At 37.6% G+C, this 17,659-nt stretch overlaps 1 protein-coding gene across 8 annotated transcripts in view; it reads left to right on the top strand.

The window, feature by feature from the left end:
* Positions 1-14,139, top strand: part of LOC140925175 (doublesex- and mab-3-related transcription factor A2-like) — a 34,880-nt gene extending 20,741 nt beyond the window's left edge. For 5 of the 8 annotated variants that reach the window (XM_073375137.1, XM_073375134.1, XM_073375133.1 and 2 more), the window contains 2 exons: positions 10,254-10,627; positions 11,012-14,139. In XM_073375137.1, coding sequence (XP_073231238.1) covers positions 10,255-10,627; positions 11,012-11,838 — 1,200 coding nt within the window. In that variant the 5' untranslated portion in view covers position 10,254 and the 3' untranslated portion in view covers positions 11,839-14,139. Of the gene's footprint in view, positions 1-6,119; positions 6,203-10,253; positions 10,628-11,011 lie in introns of all 8 variants that reach the window. The other 3 variants (XM_073375131.1, XM_073375130.1, XM_073375132.1) reach the window with 1 other exon arrangement.
* Positions 14,140-17,659: the final 3,520 nt, after the last annotated feature.

The raw sequence follows: 17,659 nt of genomic DNA, 5'->3' as shown, positions 1-17,659 counted from the left end.
ATTTTATGTTTTGTGTGTTAAAAAATGGTCTCTAATTGTGAGCATTAGTGGGTAATTGACTTTCCCATAAAACTGCATTTCAGTCGTTGTATTTTAAAAAGCAAATATTTTCCCCTCATATGTTTCAACTTCACTCAAATTATGACTTCAGAATGTGCCCTAACCGGCAAGAAAATACAATGACATACCTAGTCGGACGCAGTAAAAGTTCAGTATAGAATTTTTTGAAACTATGTTTGGAATTATATAAACATAGATGGTCCTCTAAAATTATTGCAAAACTTTAGCCACTAAGCAGATTTACCTCATTTAACGTCAAATTTACATGTAATCGACGGCAAAATATTTAAGACCCTACAATAGTCTTGCCTGCTTTCTTAGAAAAAAAAAAACATCCATTTCCGATACTTAGCTCATTACAACAGTACATTTTATCACGTTCATTCTCAAGTTTCGTTAAAAAAGAAACAGCAAAATAGTGGATGTTATTGGCCCTCTATTTCCTACATTGCCATCTGTTTTTGACCGCTTCATGTCACTGCTGTTTCATCAGCATGAAACTGTTTACTTGCTAAAAGTGCACGTACTTTTAATTTTACTGAGCATGCTTCCACCGGAGTGCTTGAGATCTTGTCAATCTCACTTATCTGTACATGCCTATTTTCAAAGGTCGCCCTTGGACTATTTAACTACGACTAAACGCCTCGTAAATGTTTAAGAGTTTTATTTAGGTTCGTCTTATTTCCAGTGCGTTAAACAATCTTTGAGTGGTTGCATCAACGATTTTAATGACTTTATTTGGGCCGCAAATCACAGATTGAGACGTCTATTCAAATGATTCATATTTGATGGTTCCTACACATCAGGAACTATTTGTTTTATAATTCATGGATTTATATTTTACAATTCTTGAAATGTGAAAAGTTCAACGCCCTCCAAATACGTGACCACTCCTTCTAATGTCTACTTGTACTCCTCGCCATCCTACGACGCCGTACTTCCGAAGAGCTCGTGCATTGCATCATTCCCGACATAGCTACATATGTTATCTCAATAGGTTTACTATTCACGAATTACATTGGCCTTAGAAAAGAAAAATTTGAATTGCTTGGAAGTTTGTTGCGAGATTTCGCAGTTACCGCGGTTGGAAATCATTAACTTCGAAGTGGATCTTGATAAACAAGGTTCGAAGTGTAGCAATTTCAATGAAATCCACCAAGAGAGCAGTACTTTTGTGGAAGTAGGAGTTAACTTGAAATGCTGTGCAAAGAATTTCCAACTGTCGAATCAGTCCTGATAAATCCTAAGGAGTGACCGTTCACATAAAAGCTTCTGAGCTGGATTCTGTTGACGAAAATTATCTCCTACAAATTGGGACCCCCCCCCCCCCTCCCCCAGACTGGATCCCCCTATGTGTTAATGAACTACATCAAGCACTATTTCAACCTTTTCGTTCCCAGCGTGAAAGATGTCTTATAAGATGGTTGTAACTTGCTACGGCCTCGAGAGTCGGTTGTGGACGAAATCATATCGCGAGCGACCATTCTTTAGCAATACTTTTCCGTGCCAGATCCAGACCTCGAGATAAGGGGGCGGGGGAGAGGGGGCGGTCATCCAGACCTTTAGGAAAGGGGCGGGAGCGGACTCCAAATTTTTTTTCGGCCCTTCGGGCCTCAGTTTGCTCTAGCATTTTTAAGTTTGATTTTGGCCAGATTTGGTACTAAGAATGTTGTTAGTGAATATTGTAATGTAGCAGCTGGTTGTTGTTGTTGTTGTGTTTTCAAATAAAAGCGTTGGGCTCTATGGTCTATTGACTTTGACAAGGTGGTTCTCAATGAAATACTAGACACTGAAGTGGTTAAAGTGGCCTTTCAGATCATTGAAAGTCATCAAGCAGTGCTTTACTGTAGCGTTGTTTGTTTTTTAAGCTTTGTAAACTGATATTTAAACTTTTATCACCAGAGATTGGGTCTGTATATAACTGTACTAAATTCTTTACCAATGAATCAAACTGCAAAGCATTTTTACCAAAGTTAACATTGTAAGTTTTTCTGTGTTGTTTTTTTTTTTTTTGCAAATAAAAATTATTTAGATAAATTTTTATAACTACTTATACCTATAAATAGAAGTTTGATGGACTTTACAAACAGGATGACACCGTCGATCAGTTATTTTCGTAGATCGAATTGTTTTCTGTACATACATATAGTATTTCAGAATCCATGCTAGGTATACATACATTGCCGGGTTTTTGTGAAGATAATATAAGATGCAAGGTGGTTGTAGCATTTGCGTCTGTGTTTAAGTTGTAAGTGAGAACATTCCAATCATAAAACTTCAATGCCTATTCCTCTGAGTATTATCAGGGGCACCCAACGACTGTTTTCTGTGAATTATCTGTTGGGAGAAGCAAATATTGCCTAGAATTTTCTTTTGCTTGAGGACGCTAGAAATTTGTAGATGACCGTTCCATTCGGGTACAATTTTCGAAGCGTATCCTCTACGATTTTTTGAAGTTTAATTTCTCACATTTTACTCCCAGTGTTAGTCGGCTAATTTTCGTAGAAAATGAAACTTAAAACTTTCGGATTCAAAAATGTGATGGGGAGAGGAAAAACAAAAATTCTAACTTTCGTAAAATGTTATATTGCAGCTAAAATGTTCGCGGAAATTATACTGAAGCCCTTGTTATTTCAAAAAGACTAAAATCCCCCATGTATGACCGAACAGGTACAAATTTTATAGCCCCGCTTAGAATGCATTACTATACATCTAAAAGTACTTTGGATAACCTGAAAAGTGTTTTCAATGTATTTAAGGGGAAACCCATCGTCGGTGCCCGTGTATTATGCTGGAATGGGGACTCAGTAGAACTTAGTGGTGTCTACGAACCTGAATAACGCATGTACAAATAGCCGGTTTTACTTATTTTTTTGAAAGACTTGCCACTGAGGATAATTGCCCAATACTTTTCAGTTAAATTCTTGCCAGTATTTTACCGATAATTTCACCCTTTAAACCTATTGCCTTTTACAGATAAAATAAACAGCCTCGTGGGGAACTGTTCCTGGAGTAGCTATCAATTAATTGGTATCCTCAATCCACCGACAATAAAAAGTAGGAACAAAATTGTGTTCTTGTATTTCGTGCAATACGGGGCAGTATTGCTAAAAACTGCATTGATCGGAAACGTTAAAAATTTCTGCGTCATTTTAATTTTTTATGATGCGCCTAGTAGACTGAATGGAGTACTTATGTACTTACAGGATTTAAAGAATCGACAGGTTAAGCTTTTAGTCAGTCTCCAAGCCACTAAATCTACTCAACTCTCACAGTTTACGTTTATTCTGCTTGGCAAATTTGAAGTGAATTTGCCGAATAAGTAGGGAAAACAAATATGCTGCTTGCAGTTTATTGTGCTAAATAAAAATGTAATTAACTTTCCTTCTTTCTACGATCGAGGGGCAAGAATCAACAGAACTGTTTACAAATCGCGAGGGAATAAATTGCTAATGATTTAGAGGAGCTTGACTCGATAGATCAGTATTATAATACAAGCAGTGTTAAGCACCATCCGACGATACAAACAACTCGATTGTTTTTGCGCGTATTTAATTTCAAAATATTCTGAAACACGTATTTCATTTGGGATCTTAAAACCTGAAATAAAAAACATATGGGAACCTAGTGACATCTAACAGTTTAGAAAACAAATTGGACTCATTGTATTTGGCATTCAGTGTTTTTAAAAAGGCGTACGGCATTCAATCTGAAGATTTATGTTAAGGATTTAAACAGTTTTCATTTTTTAATGACCTAAGCTAAGCAGGTGACAGATTGTGTTCGGTATGCCCAAGAGAGAAAGATGAATAAACCAGAAAGGTTTGTTTTATTCACAACATTTCAATAAGTGTTAATTGGTTAAGAACACCTTTGGTTTTTTTTTTTCAGCTAAGGACACCCTTACTTGCATAACACCTGTATTTATTTATCTATTATCTTAGTATCCATGGTACAAAATCAGTCAATGTAAGACCCTTTAAATAGCTCAGTATATAAACACGGCTAGCAAAGGCTACTTAGTTTGGGGCAAATATAATATGTTTGAGCTACTCGCCTTAAATTGCTTCCTTAAATGTAATTTTTAGTCAAAAGTATTAGAGCAATAACAGCTTAAATGAGCGCGCGCGTCTCGTTAACTTCCCGAAACTTCTTGATTTTGTAGAATGTTAGTAAATGGAACCAGAAACCAAAAAGGTCTGGCTATCTTCTTAGCCACTTTCGCCATCGATCAAGAAAACCTTCATTAAAAATAGCGCTCTAACAACGAAAGTGAACACGAGCAATTCAAACCTGCATACTGCCAAAAGTTATTTTATCCTGATATTGTAAGGCTCTATAAAACCGTACCTTGTATTCATCTCGAAGGTTACTAGGCAATGTTCATCTTATAATCGTAACACAACAGAGCCTCCGAGACGGTTATCTAGTCTAAACATAGTATGAAAAACCGAGAGCAAATAACAATAACTGACTTGTCCTTAACTTGTTAATAACGTAGAGACAATTTTTGCTTCATGACAAAATAAATTAATTCATAGTGTAGGGTTATAAAACTCATGTAAACTGTCTGCCTCTAAAAAGGATTGTTCTTTACTAAATTAATGAATCAAAAGACTTTTCTTCATTCCTCATGGTATTTTAGCTGTAATGAAAAGTGAGTAAACTCGAGTATTTTGGACAGAGTACCCATTATTTAAACGTGTTCTTTGCAGCAGTCGTTTTACAAATTAGCCACTTCAGAAAATTCTCATGAAGATCATACTGTCGCGGGCATGATATGAAATGCAATAAGGGTTATTAATGTACCTATTCCAAGCTTTTCAGATCAGTTGACCGCGCTTTAAAGCACGTACGGCAAAGTCTGTTTATTTACCTCCACCATCAAAGTCAATTTAGATGTACAAGTTGTAACTATCGAATTTGCGGACAAAATTTTAAGCTGTGTCTAGGTCTGAAACCTGTGTCTAGCAGTTGTTTTTAATACTTATTATTTCGTTATTTTATGCATTTCATTTTTCATTTTTATCGTGAGAATGACAATTTTTTGGGAGTTAATGGTTTCAAACACATGGTTGTTTCCCAAGAAGAAAACTAAGTACACTGAAAGTGTTTTTATTCTAGTTTTCCGGCACTTTTGAAATGATTTTTCACGCCCGTAAGAAAATGCCCCCAAGCAATTAGTTTCATAGCCTGCTAATATTCAGATCGCTTTAAAATTGCCGAGACTAGGAATAAAAAAAGGTAGAACTTGAACCTTCCTAATGGCCTGTAATAAGTTTATTTACAAGTATATATTCTTTTTTAAGTATATTTTTCGAAACCGTTTGTTTTTCTTGTTTTTTTTTTTATCTTTGATTTGTTTCTTTTATAAAAAGTTCATCTTCTTGCGTTTTATCGAATTTTTTCCCACGCAATTCAGAGTACCTTTTCTTTTTTTCCATTTATTTACTTGTAACCTTTTACGTTACAAAATTTTACATCGCAAACAACCCCATCTTAAATATGCTGTTTCAATGCATACACTTGTAAGGAGAAAACTTAAAAATAGCAGAAAAGGTTCTTTGTTTGCCCAGTGATTCTACTTACTTTATTCTTTATAAAGAATGCCATTCTAATGAAAAAAGGGTGGAAGAGACTTGTCAGTAATTTTTTCGCCTTATGAGCAAAAAAGAAAATTAAAAAAGCAAAGCGGATAATTAAACAACACTTAACACTGAATTTACGATTGAAAAAAGAAAAAAAATCAAAGCTGTTACAATTCATTGCGTCTAAGAGAAATAATTTCAGCGATGAGTTAGGCGGCAACGCCTTGCTGAAAACGTGAAAAATCAAACGTCTTCTTCATTCGTGTCTTGTTTTGTAGGTACATCCGGAAGAATATTGTTGTTTACCTCAGAAAGACTACTTTTTGCGTATTTCCTTCTCCTACAATATCAATTGTTTGCGTATTTAAATCACACGTAATGAAATATCACACAGTCTTCATTTCTGGCACAGTCGTTGTTACTGTCAAGAAAATTACCCAACATTAACTGACCGCTTGAATTTCTTATTAGAAGTCAAAGTTTTTGCTCCACCTCTCCTCCAATCATACTCGCCGCAGATTCTTTCCGCGGAGTTTTGGTTCATTTGGTGAAATGTAAGTCACGTTTTTTGTTGATTTTTTGCTGTCTTTGATTTCGCGTTTTCGATGTTGTTACATAACGTTATTAACACACCCTTTCGGCTAGCATTACATAGCCAATATCTAAGATTCGTCACTTAACACAACTATAGTCTTCATAGTCCAAGGTGAAAGCACAAAGTAACTGCCTTCTTTACTCGATTTAATAGTTTCGAAGTGAAACTAACTGTACAAAGTTCTCCTCACTTTTTAGCAATAGTGGGAAAATCTTTATCTCATGTTTTTTTCTTTCTTGATCAAACCAAACTAAACAGCTTATTCAGTGGAGTGGTTTTCAAGCTGCACAGTGGTTTTAACTCTTACGTCGGTCAAAAATAAACACTTCAGTGATACTTCAAATGAAAGCTAGTAATCAGTGCTTTCCCGGCTCTATCGTTGTTTGTTATACTGTATGCGGTAGCTCTAACCTCTAAAAACGAAAGGGTTGACTGTGTATTTTTGAAGTCCTTTCATTGGTCAATACTGGCCTGTGGTGCTGTTTGCACAGCACTACTTCAAAAGCCGGGTTCTTACTTCAAGGCTATGGACGCAATAATCCTCCCTGGTTGGTCAATTTTTACTCTTGTGGAAGAAATCTTTAAGAGAGGCTATTCAAATGCAAGCTACTGAGTAGTACTTTCTCGTGGTACTGTCTATATTATGCTGTGCAAGGTGGTTCTAAACTTTTGAGTCTGTGAATAAAATCCTGTGGTACTGTTTATTATGCCGTACAAGGTGGTTCTAAATTTTGAGTCTGTGGATGTTTTAAAGTGTAACCATAAAAATGAAAGCCACTGAGCAGTACTTTCCTATGCTACTGTTTATTATGCTGTACAAGGTGGTTCTAAATTTTGAGTCTGTGAAAGAAATCATTAGGAAGAAATAACTCTAAAAAACGCTACTGAACAGCACTTTCTTGGAGCTGTTTATTATGCCTCACAAGGTAGTTTTAATGACTCCCTAGGAGATCTGAAATAAACTAGTGCTACCGTGAACCATCCATTTGAGTCTCTCTTGCTGCGTAATATGTTATTTTGTACTGAGCTTGTTATGTGGTTTGTTGATGAAAGATTACGGTGGATGTAATCAGTGTGTTATGCGGTCAACAACAATTAACTGCTTGAAATGAAAAATTTTAAGTCGATCGTACCAATCGGAGTTGTTGCTTGTTTCTTATGCTTTGCTTTCCGCACTTTTCGTGACTAATGAACAAACATTTTAGAATATTTATCAGATTTGAAATAGTAGTACTCTTAAACAGTAACAGACTCAAGGACATGTACGTGTAAATATCAACTATTGCACATAACAAAACCTTAAAACTTTAAATAAATGCATGTACGGTTTTAAACCCTTTCTCCCTCCCTAGTCGATTACTTCCACAAGTAAGAGTAACAATAGTTGTTACTTTGGAGTGTATTATCGAATGCTAAAGTATGTGCTAACATTCAAATGGAACCTCTTTAGCAGTACTTTGAAGTACTAAGTAAACTGGAAATTGAGCCTTTTAAGGTGCTAGGCTTACTTCTATGGCTTTAAGTTCAAGTAGCGATTCGCTCACAAGAGTTGGTCTTTAACTACGAAGTGCATATATGATACTCTTCCACTGTAATACGAGACCCTACCGATTAATATTGTAAGGCAGTCAAAGCTACGCCGAAATAGTGAGATTATTCGCGTTAAGTTAAGATAACGTCAATATCAATGAAACGCGGGAATGAAACTCTGCTAAGAACAGTCGCCTAAATCCCTAAAAGATGGCATGGAATAACCGAAACACGTTACAAATGTCCGTAATAAAAACTGAGGTAGAAAGCAGGATCCAAAATGGCTAACGTTCAATTGAAGTTGAGTAGAGGTGCTCATGCATTTTTTTTTTCTGTTTTGCGGTGCCTTTGTGATGTCTTTTCCCATGGAATAGTCGCTTTGATTGCGTGTGTAAAATTAAGATGGATTGGCGGTGAACCAGTTCTAACCAGATACTCTTTCCTCTTTTTGCTAGTTTTGCTTGTTTTCCTTTTTTTGTCTTTTTTTGTAAAGGCTTTGAAATATATCTAATGAAACATCTGGCTATCTTTTGAAGTATAACACAAACTAATACTCTGTACAAAGAATGAGTCCACCTTCCCAACCTAAAATTTGATAAATCCTCAAAATCGATTCAGGTCTTATTGTCACATATAAAAACCCCTACTCTAGGTTTATCAGTCAACTACGCAATTTCGTTGTTTGCCTAATCTGTCATACCAACCATACCTTGGATGATTCGTATTCACCACCAATGTTTTTATTTACCATCTTTGCCAACAGTACAGATTAGAAACTTCGAAATATTGATTTATGAGTCAGTTTTCTCTCTCTTTTTTTATCTCACGCCACCAGGGATAGATCTATTTATTTCTTCGGGGAGAAGAGTGGGGTAGTGTCACTGTAGTGTTGTCGGCAACTGGCGCGTTGCTCATGATCAGTGCTTCATATCCTTCGTATCAACACACATCTATATATTAAGCTCTAGGAAATAGACTGAAACAAAACTGCTGGAATTGATCATAGTCTCGCAGCGAATTAAGTCATTTTTTCCACTTGTGACGATAGTAGCAAATCTCAAATCTCGAATTTCGAGAAAATTACCAAAATACAGTTTGTATAAAAATGAATCGAAAGTTCACGAACTGCGAAGAGAATTGATTTCAATTATCACTCGGCGGGATGTCTTAGTAATGGCGAGACACTGCGTGCGGAAAATAAAGAAAAACGGATTTTCATGAAAAGAAATAAATAGCATAAATAAATAAATAGCCCCCATGGCTCGTGGTTTTCCATCCTTTAACGTCCTCCGAAAGTTTTGTTTGTCTTAATTTGTGCACCGTACAGTACAGGAAAGGTGGTTTCATGGAACGGTTACTTCAAAAGGGTTCGTCCACAGAAGTGGATCTCGTGTACTTTGGAAGTGAAGGCGTCAAGACATGTTAAGACGTTGAACGGACACGGTTAACTACTTTTTTTTCAAAACTGAATGGTTGAATGTTATTAATTTCTTGAATCATTTAATGGGGCTAGTAATGTTTCATTTGTCCATGTTGTCTGTTCTTGCTATACAAGATGTTTTGTAGTTTTTTTGGTTGTCGATAAAATACTAACCTCTGACCATATACAGGAAAGCTCTCAGGGCTATTTTTTTCCACTCCTTTTTTTTTTTCTTGTGAAACTTTTTCGTGCATTTGTCATTTCCGTATGATTTAGAGGTCAAATTTTTGTCTTTCGTGCTCACACCCACTCACAAGTTGACCCTGTTTAGCCTGCAGATTCCGCACCACGAATATCCGATCTTTGTTACAACAGTATCCATCCTTTGATTTTCCGCCCATCCTTAAATGGTCGTTTCCATTAAACGCGTCGCCATTTGTCTACAAAACCACGCCGCGTCACGAAATGAAAGACACGACCGACGTCGACCTGCTCGGAAGCTTTCATTTGAGTGGTAGCACTTAAGCATTATGTCCGCAGATCTGATTGATAGAGCCGCATTGAACAGCATGGTTTTCATTTCAATAGCGACGCTTTCTTTATAATCTACAAAACCATCTTATAGATGATAAGATGATAAAAAGCTCTAGAGTTTTTTTAGGATTTGATTCACAGACTCAAAAGTTAGAACCCTCTGGCACAGACAATACCACTGGAAAGTACTCCTCAGTGGCTTTTATTTGAATGGTCACACTTAAGGATTTTATCCACGGACCCAAAAGTTGGAATAACCTTTTACAGCATAATAAACAGTACCACAGGAAAGATCTGCTCAGTGGCTTCTATTGGAATGGTCACACCTAACGATTTCATCAACAGACTCAGAAGTTATAACATCCTTGTACAGCATAATCAATAGTACCCAAGGAAAGTCAGTACTGCTTAGCAGTTTTCATTTAAATGGGTCACTTTAGGATTTCATCCTAAGACTCAAAAGTTAGAACCACATTGTACAGCGTAATAAAGTTAAGTTCCATGTATTGTTTTTTTTCCACCCTAGGATGAGTGAAATACTGCCCCAAGTACCCTCCCCAGGAAGTGCTCTGTACCACCGCATTCCAAAGTGTGCGCGATGCAGAAATCACGGTGCGTTGTCATGGCTTAAGGGACATAAACACTACTGCCGCTGGAGGGACTGCACATGCTCCAAATGTCTTCTCATTGCTGAGCGCCAGCGTATTACGGCCGCTCGAGTGGCCCTCTTGAGACAACAGAGAAAGAACTCAGAAGTGACGCAAAAAATGGAACAAAAAGATGAAGACAAAGACCAGATGAATAAGGGTTTTGGAGATGATGTTTATCAAAGGCCTTCCATGGTGCTAAACTCCATGTCGTCGTTACAAAGAAGAAAAGACAGCGACGATGAGTACGAAGGTGGGAAAAATTTACTTCACAAATGATCTGATCCTTTTACTTGCAAAAATACCTATAATGGAATTTATAAAAAAAATATGTCTTAAACTGAATTTGCCAGTGCAAGTGTAGTTATTACTAAAAAAAGTGTCAGGTTTGCACCACAGGATTTTTTTCATGGGCTCTAAAGTTGGAACTACATTAGGTGTGTGTCGAAGTAAAGGAAACATAATTCGGAATAGAAAGCGCGTTACTAGGGAAATAACAGAATTTGTTAAATCTTAAGACATTGGGTGTAGCCTTGAGTTAAACTAGTATTCCATGGAATAGTATGTAGCAGTGCTCTTTTTTGCTTCCGAGAAACCAGCCAAGATACTTAGCCGGGATTTTCTTTTTAACCCACAGATGAAGGTATCGATCAACAGCTATCTCCGACATCATCTAAGGAAAACGAGGACTTTCAAAATGAACAGTCTTCCCAGCCTGAGCCGACTATGATCGATGGTGTCCGAATAAAAACCGAGCCTGGAAAATCGCCAGACGAAGACGACGAGGAAAGAAGTACAGTTGTCACGACAAGCGAAGGCGAAACTCAACGCCAGTCTCCAAAGAGAAAACTAAACGGAGAAATGCATCAAGAGGAGATCGATGTCTTACGACTGCATACGAAGATGCCCCGAACATCTGAAAGCCCTAGTTCGGGAAGAAAGCTACATCCGGATCCACTCGGATTGCTCATCCGAGCGTTCCCGAGTCAGTGCCGAAGCGTTCTTGAATTAGTTCTTCAAGGATGCGGCGGGAATGTAGTTCAAGCTATTGAGTGCTTGCTTCAAAATCAAGAAAAGAAGCAATTTCCTCTTCCCATGCCAGTGCCGGTAATCGCCAGTGTTTCCGGGCCACCACCAACAATTCATCCCGCCTTACATTTTCAAGGTCCATCTCTATTTCGCAAACCGGAGCCATTTTCACATGGATACCACAGACCCCCTCTTAGTCCAAACTGTCCCTTTCCCCCACCTCCACCACTACTGAAGCCAAAACCACAGGTGACTGGTTATCCTTTCTCTATGGAAGCCGTATTGGCTGCACCACCGAGCAACGCAAGCGCGGGTTCGAGTTCACCCAAGGGCGAGGACAAGCCAGCATCGATACACTTTTGTACAAAATGCGGACGAAAAGCCAGCTGCGAGGACAATTTTTGTGCTTTTTGTGGGCAAAAGCTGCATAAATAATGTCTTAGTTTGCTTTCCTTTAGAATGTTTATAGCCTGAGAAAACAGCCGACATTTTGCGTTGCCACTGCTGGTTTCCCCGCCAAATGACGTCAGAGAAACGTCACTACCTAGATCTGGGTTGTGCTTCTGATTGGCTGAAAATTTGCATCATCCAATCAGAAGCATTACCCAGATTTGGGTAGTGACGCGTTATCAGTATGGAATTTCTGCGCTCGTTTCTCAGACGTCATTTCGCGGGGAAACCAGTGGTGGTGTCGCGAAATGTCGGCTGTTTTCTCGGGCTAGAGTGTTTATAGAAGTAAGCTGTTACTCAAGCTATTACTCAAGACTCAAAGCCTTACCCTTTCACCCCCAGAATTGACCAAAGTCTTTCTGCAAAACAGTTAGCACCGTATTTGATGTACTGTCAAAGAGGTGTCATTTGAATGGACACACCACAAGATTTCATCCACAGACTCAAAAGTTAGAACCACCTTGTACAGCATAATAAACAGTACCACAGGAAAGTACTGCTCAGTAGCTTTCATTTGAATGGTCACACTGCAGGATTTCATCCTCAGACGCAAAATTTAGATGTACATCACAAGACTCCATCATCAACTCTGGGGCTGAAAGGCGTGACAACTGAGAGTGGTCAGGATCCTTTTTTTAGGTGAATTACATTAAGATATGAAGAAGTTATTTCTATTTAGATATTGATATTTGAGCCCGAAATGTTAACGAACTTGCTAGCATGCTTAACTATTTAACGAAGAGGAAATTTTTCAAGCATTAAATGAACGTCCTCTGACAAGAAAAAAATACATATATATACATATATATATATATATACAACATACAACATACTAATTGTTAGAATCTTTTACTTTTTCTTTTTTTTTCTCCACTATCGTCCAAGACGATGTAAAATTTCTTTATTCACAGTGACTTAGTAGAAGTTTGATCGTGCCATATACACCGACTCTCTCAACATCGATATACGGAATGGTACACGGCGTTTAATTACCATTCTCTTTAAGACTTTACGTGTGTTGAAAGATATACCTCTCGCTAAAATTCGAGCGACTATTGACGCGGGTTACTGACATTGAAGGGCTTAACAAGTTAACCCAACCTATTTTCTGAAAGCTCAAGGAGCTGATATTTTGGTCAATATTTATTAGAATTATTGTGATAATGATACTTTTTGACCTGACTTGTAGTTTCTATAATTTTTCCTTATTGTAAAAAAAACACTGACATCTCTCTTTTAATTGTTACTGGAAGTAATATAAGGATAAACAAGTCTTTGGCGTGTAGTCAGCTTGATGTGGTAGAATAATGGCTGGCTATATTTGTTTGACAATTTTTATACACTTCATTATATACCTGAAATTATGTTAATGTTCCTGTTTGCAAGAGCGGATCTGGGATTTTGATTGGGATTTTGGAGGGACACCCCAGGGATATCTACGTATTTGTATATGGGGTAATAAAAATAATATTCCAAATTTATCTTCCATTAGTTTATTACCAATTCAGTTTATACTTAGTGAATTCTTTTAAGCCTTTTGGCTCATAAAACCATGTGACCCAGCTGTAGATGTTAAGTGATTTCATAGTTAACTGACCCGTTCGCTTCAAAATGTATTAGTCGAAACTACAAAGAAAGTCTCTTTTCCTATGTATGTCATTCATTTCAATTAGTGTTTGCTAAATCATTGGATAGCAATTTTGGCGTCTTTTTCTCTTGGCTCCCGTCATGGACATTCCGCATTGTTTTGGGATTGGCGATGGCCACAATTTTCCTTTTAGTAAATTGCACCAAATTCATTAAAATGCACTTGGAACCCCCCCCCCCCCCCCTGAAATATTTGTAAACAAAGCCAGCTAAAACACAAACCTATAGCTCTTACTAAGTGAGGTTGTGATTTCAAATAAAATACTTTTTCATTTTTACCCCAATGATTTGGTTTACACTCAGATTCGGTGCATAGCGCTGGATACTGATTTACCTCAACGCTCCGTGTGCTATGTATTCACTACCATGTATAATATTTAATGGCAGTTTATCGCAGGGTTGACATATCCTTAATGATGTGGTACGCATGCGTCTAACTGTCTTTTCCAATAGTCTGGACACAGAAGTTAAATAGAAAATACATTGTCAGTGCCTTAAAATGTTATATAATTCGTACGTGCATGTGTGAAAATACGAAAATGTATATTCTAATAGCCCCTCAGAAGATAAGGTGTTATACATAAGTTCACTTTTTTCAAGAAGAGAACATAAAGACAATAAACAATGTTTTATGTAATATTTACTTAGTGAGTCTTCGTTGGAGTAGGGGGATGACTGACTAAAGGGATCGCATGAACTAATAGCGGAGCTCTCGCGCAAGAAGCGGGTAAGAAAATGCGCTAATCTATCCATCCGAGAAAAATTGGTAATCACATGATCGTACACCGACCGAGCGACCGTCCGTCCGCACCACAGGCATACCAATGTAAAATAACTCAATCAACAGGTATGGCGACCGAAATGGAACTCATGGTTATTTTGGCGAGAAACCGCATAGCCACCCGCGTGAGGCAGCTAAAGAGGCAGCTAAAGAGTCAATAAAGACGAAAACGGAAAGCGGAAATTGTTTCTGTATCCGTGTTGTCTAAACTATTAAGCTTAAATTAATTGTCATGTCCACAAATTTAGCATATGGAGCAAGAGAAAGACAAAGAAAAAGAGAGAGTAGGCGACAGGCCGGCGAAATTCAACGAGAAAAAAGGCGACAGAGATCTAGAGGGAGAGATAAAAAACAAAGGACACGAGAAAAAACGAGAACACGTACGACATTTCCTCCATAAAAAAGTTTCTAGAAGTTTCGCGTTGTCGTAGTGCAAAACAACGGCAAAGAAATGAACAAAAAAAGTGTGCTGTACGTGCAAAGTTGTTTTTTTGCTAATTAGATAAAAAAGTTGCTGCACGTGCAAAGTTGTTTTTTTGCTAATTAGACCTGTTGTTGTTTTTCACCTTTGTGCCTCAGTTTGGACAAGAGCCATAATGGGATTAAGGCTCTTGGTTTGGACTAAAAATAAGGGGTGGGGGCGGGCAAGAAAGAACCAGTCGGTTTTATTTGCACGTTGAGTGCACCTCTGCATTTAAAGGTTTTTGTTTGAGTCATACACGTTTGAGATGTGCCATAAAGTTGATTATTCCTCCATAATTTCCTCGCTCATCTAAGCCTATCTTTCTATCCAGCACATTAGCAAAGGGAACCTTATTTCTGAGTTCATTTTGACCAGAAGCAGTAAAATTATGGTTTAAACCCTTTGAAAAGATCCAACAAGGCGACTTTGCAAAATCGCCCGTTTTTATTCTCTAGGAAGCCTTTTTATTCATCAAGAACATCACCAATCATTCCCTCGAAGTCTATTTTAGTTAAAAGAAAATGTAGCTAAAGATGTAAGCTTATAACCCTTATAACCCCGATAATTACCCTGATAAACTCATGGGGAAAATGGCATCTACGTAAAAACTATATCTTTAAAGTTAAAAACTTTCTTTCTATCTAGAGTATCCGACAGCAAACATTATTTCTAGGTATATTTTCCAATATTTGACCAAAATTATCGGTGTTAACCCCCCAAATCCACTGGATATCGCAGGATAACCTGTCTGGAAAAATTTCATTTATTATCGATTTATTTGAGTCAGTAGGAGAAGTTAGTTGTGAAAGAGCGGACATTGTTTGCCTTACAATTTTCAAAAGAGATATATTTTGCAGCAGCCTATTAGCTCCTGATTTTTGTTAAAGAGGAAAAAAATTGAGAGTTCTTGACATTACTGACATTTTCAGACACCACCCATCCACCCCTCTCATCACTCTTTTAACAATGAGTGGAACCTGGGACCAAGAAGAAACAAAGATGGCGGCTGAAACGCGTGCTTGTTTAAAGCCTGAACTTTAGAGTGATTCCACCGTTTGTTTTCAACTTCAACACCGTGGCTTAAACGGCTAACCATTTTTGACGTATTTTTCGTCGTTTGGCTTATTTTCATGCATGGAAATGTACTACTTCAGCAACAGGAGACAAACTCACAATGCAACAAAAGGTCTGTTGGCTCAGACGGTATATTGAAGGTAGGCTTTCCTCTTTCTCGATTTCCAAGAAACATTATAGAGAAAATCATTCCTTTAATTAATGTAAGAACTGAAATTTCTAAAAGGTTGCGCGGATTTCTTTAAGCATAAATTCCATGCCTCAAACTCCAACTTCTCAAGCTTTGCCGGCGGATGTTGTTGTTTTGTAAACAAACTGCAAGATGGCTTTTCTCGGTTTGCAACCGCGTGACAAGGTGGCTGTGTTGGCTTTTCGTAGAATTAGCATGGCAAAAAAATAGTTCAGGTCCCAGTTGGGGAAAATGCCTTTGTTCTTCGGGGTGCACAATGTGTGAGCCATGCGAGGCAGACGTGTGAGGAATCAGATAACGCGCAAGGCACAAACAATTCATTGGTATTTACTCTCTCACTTAAGGCTAGTTTTTGCTAGCAGCAGAGTCGAAGTCGGAGTTGTAAGCGGAGCGGTAAGAGCGCTTCTTACCTAGTTAAAATTAAAAAATAGGAGTTGTAAGCGGAATCGTAAGCGCGACAGAATCAGAGTCAGAAGAATCAGAACATTTCCATTTCTTCTGACTCCGCTTATGACTCCGTCGCTTACGTTCTGCTTATGATCTAGTGAAAACCAGTTTGCCAGAGTTGGAAGCAGAAGCAGAAAGATAAACCAGTCACTAGGCACATTCCCATGGTTTGTGATTGGTTTAGTTTTTTCTTTACGTATGGCATTTTTTAAAACATCGCTGGACTGGCTGCTTACTTTGACAACTCAGCCGTCTACATTGTACTTCAAAACTTTCAAACAACCCTGAAGTTGGCAGCGATTTTTGCCGGCAGCCGGCTACTTTTGACACCCCTGTATATAACCACTCTCAATTGTCACACTCAGCCTCTCTGCTGAAAAAATCAATTGCCCCGTCCCCTTGAGCAAGTGTATTGCCAAAGGGGTTAACCCATGGTTTCGGTCAAAAAATCCTCAATCTTTTCTAGTTTGTTTTTCAGCAAAATAGGGCTAGAAATAATGTTAAGCTATGGTCTAGAAAGGAAAGAAGCTTTTGAGGACGATGAAAATGTCAATTTTTTTAAATGCAAAACCATGGTTTTGGTAAAAAAATCCACAATTTTTTCTAGTTTGTTTTTCAGCAAAATAGGCCTAGAAATAATGTTAAGCTATGGTCTAAAAAGGAAAAAAGCTTTTGAGGAGGATAAAAATGTCAATTTTTGAAACTGCAAAAGATGGGTATTTGCCTGGGGGTTAACCCATGGTTTTGGTAAAAAAAAATCCACAATTTTTTCTAGTTTGTTTTTCAGCAAAATAGGCCTAGAAATAATGTTAAGCTATGGTCTAGAAAGGAAGAAAGCTTTTGAGGCGATGAAAATGTCAATTTTTTAAAATGCAAAAAAAGGGTATTTGCCAAAGGGGTTAACCCATGGTTTCGGTCAAAAAATCCACAATTTTTTGTAGTAAGTTTTTCAGCAAAATAGGCTTAGAAATAATGTTAAGCTATGGTCTAGAAAGGAAAGAAGCTTTTGAGGACGATAAAAATGTCAATTTTGTAAACTCCAAAAATTGGATATTTGCCAAATGGGTTAACCATGGTTTCAGTCAAAAACTTCACAATTTTTTCTAGTTTGTTTTTCAGCAAAATAGACCTAGAAATAATGTTAAACTATGGTCTAGAAAGGAAAGAAGCCTTTGAAGACGATGAAAATGTCAATTTTTTAAAC

The sequence above is a fragment of the Porites lutea genome, chromosome 14, assembly GCF_958299795.1.
Source record: "Porites lutea chromosome 14, jaPorLute2.1, whole genome shotgun sequence".
Taxonomy (NCBI): Eukaryota; Metazoa; Cnidaria; class Anthozoa; order Scleractinia; family Poritidae; genus Porites; species Porites lutea.
Note: the sequence above shows the minus strand (reverse complement) of the source record. Positions and strands in the feature narration are given on the sequence as shown.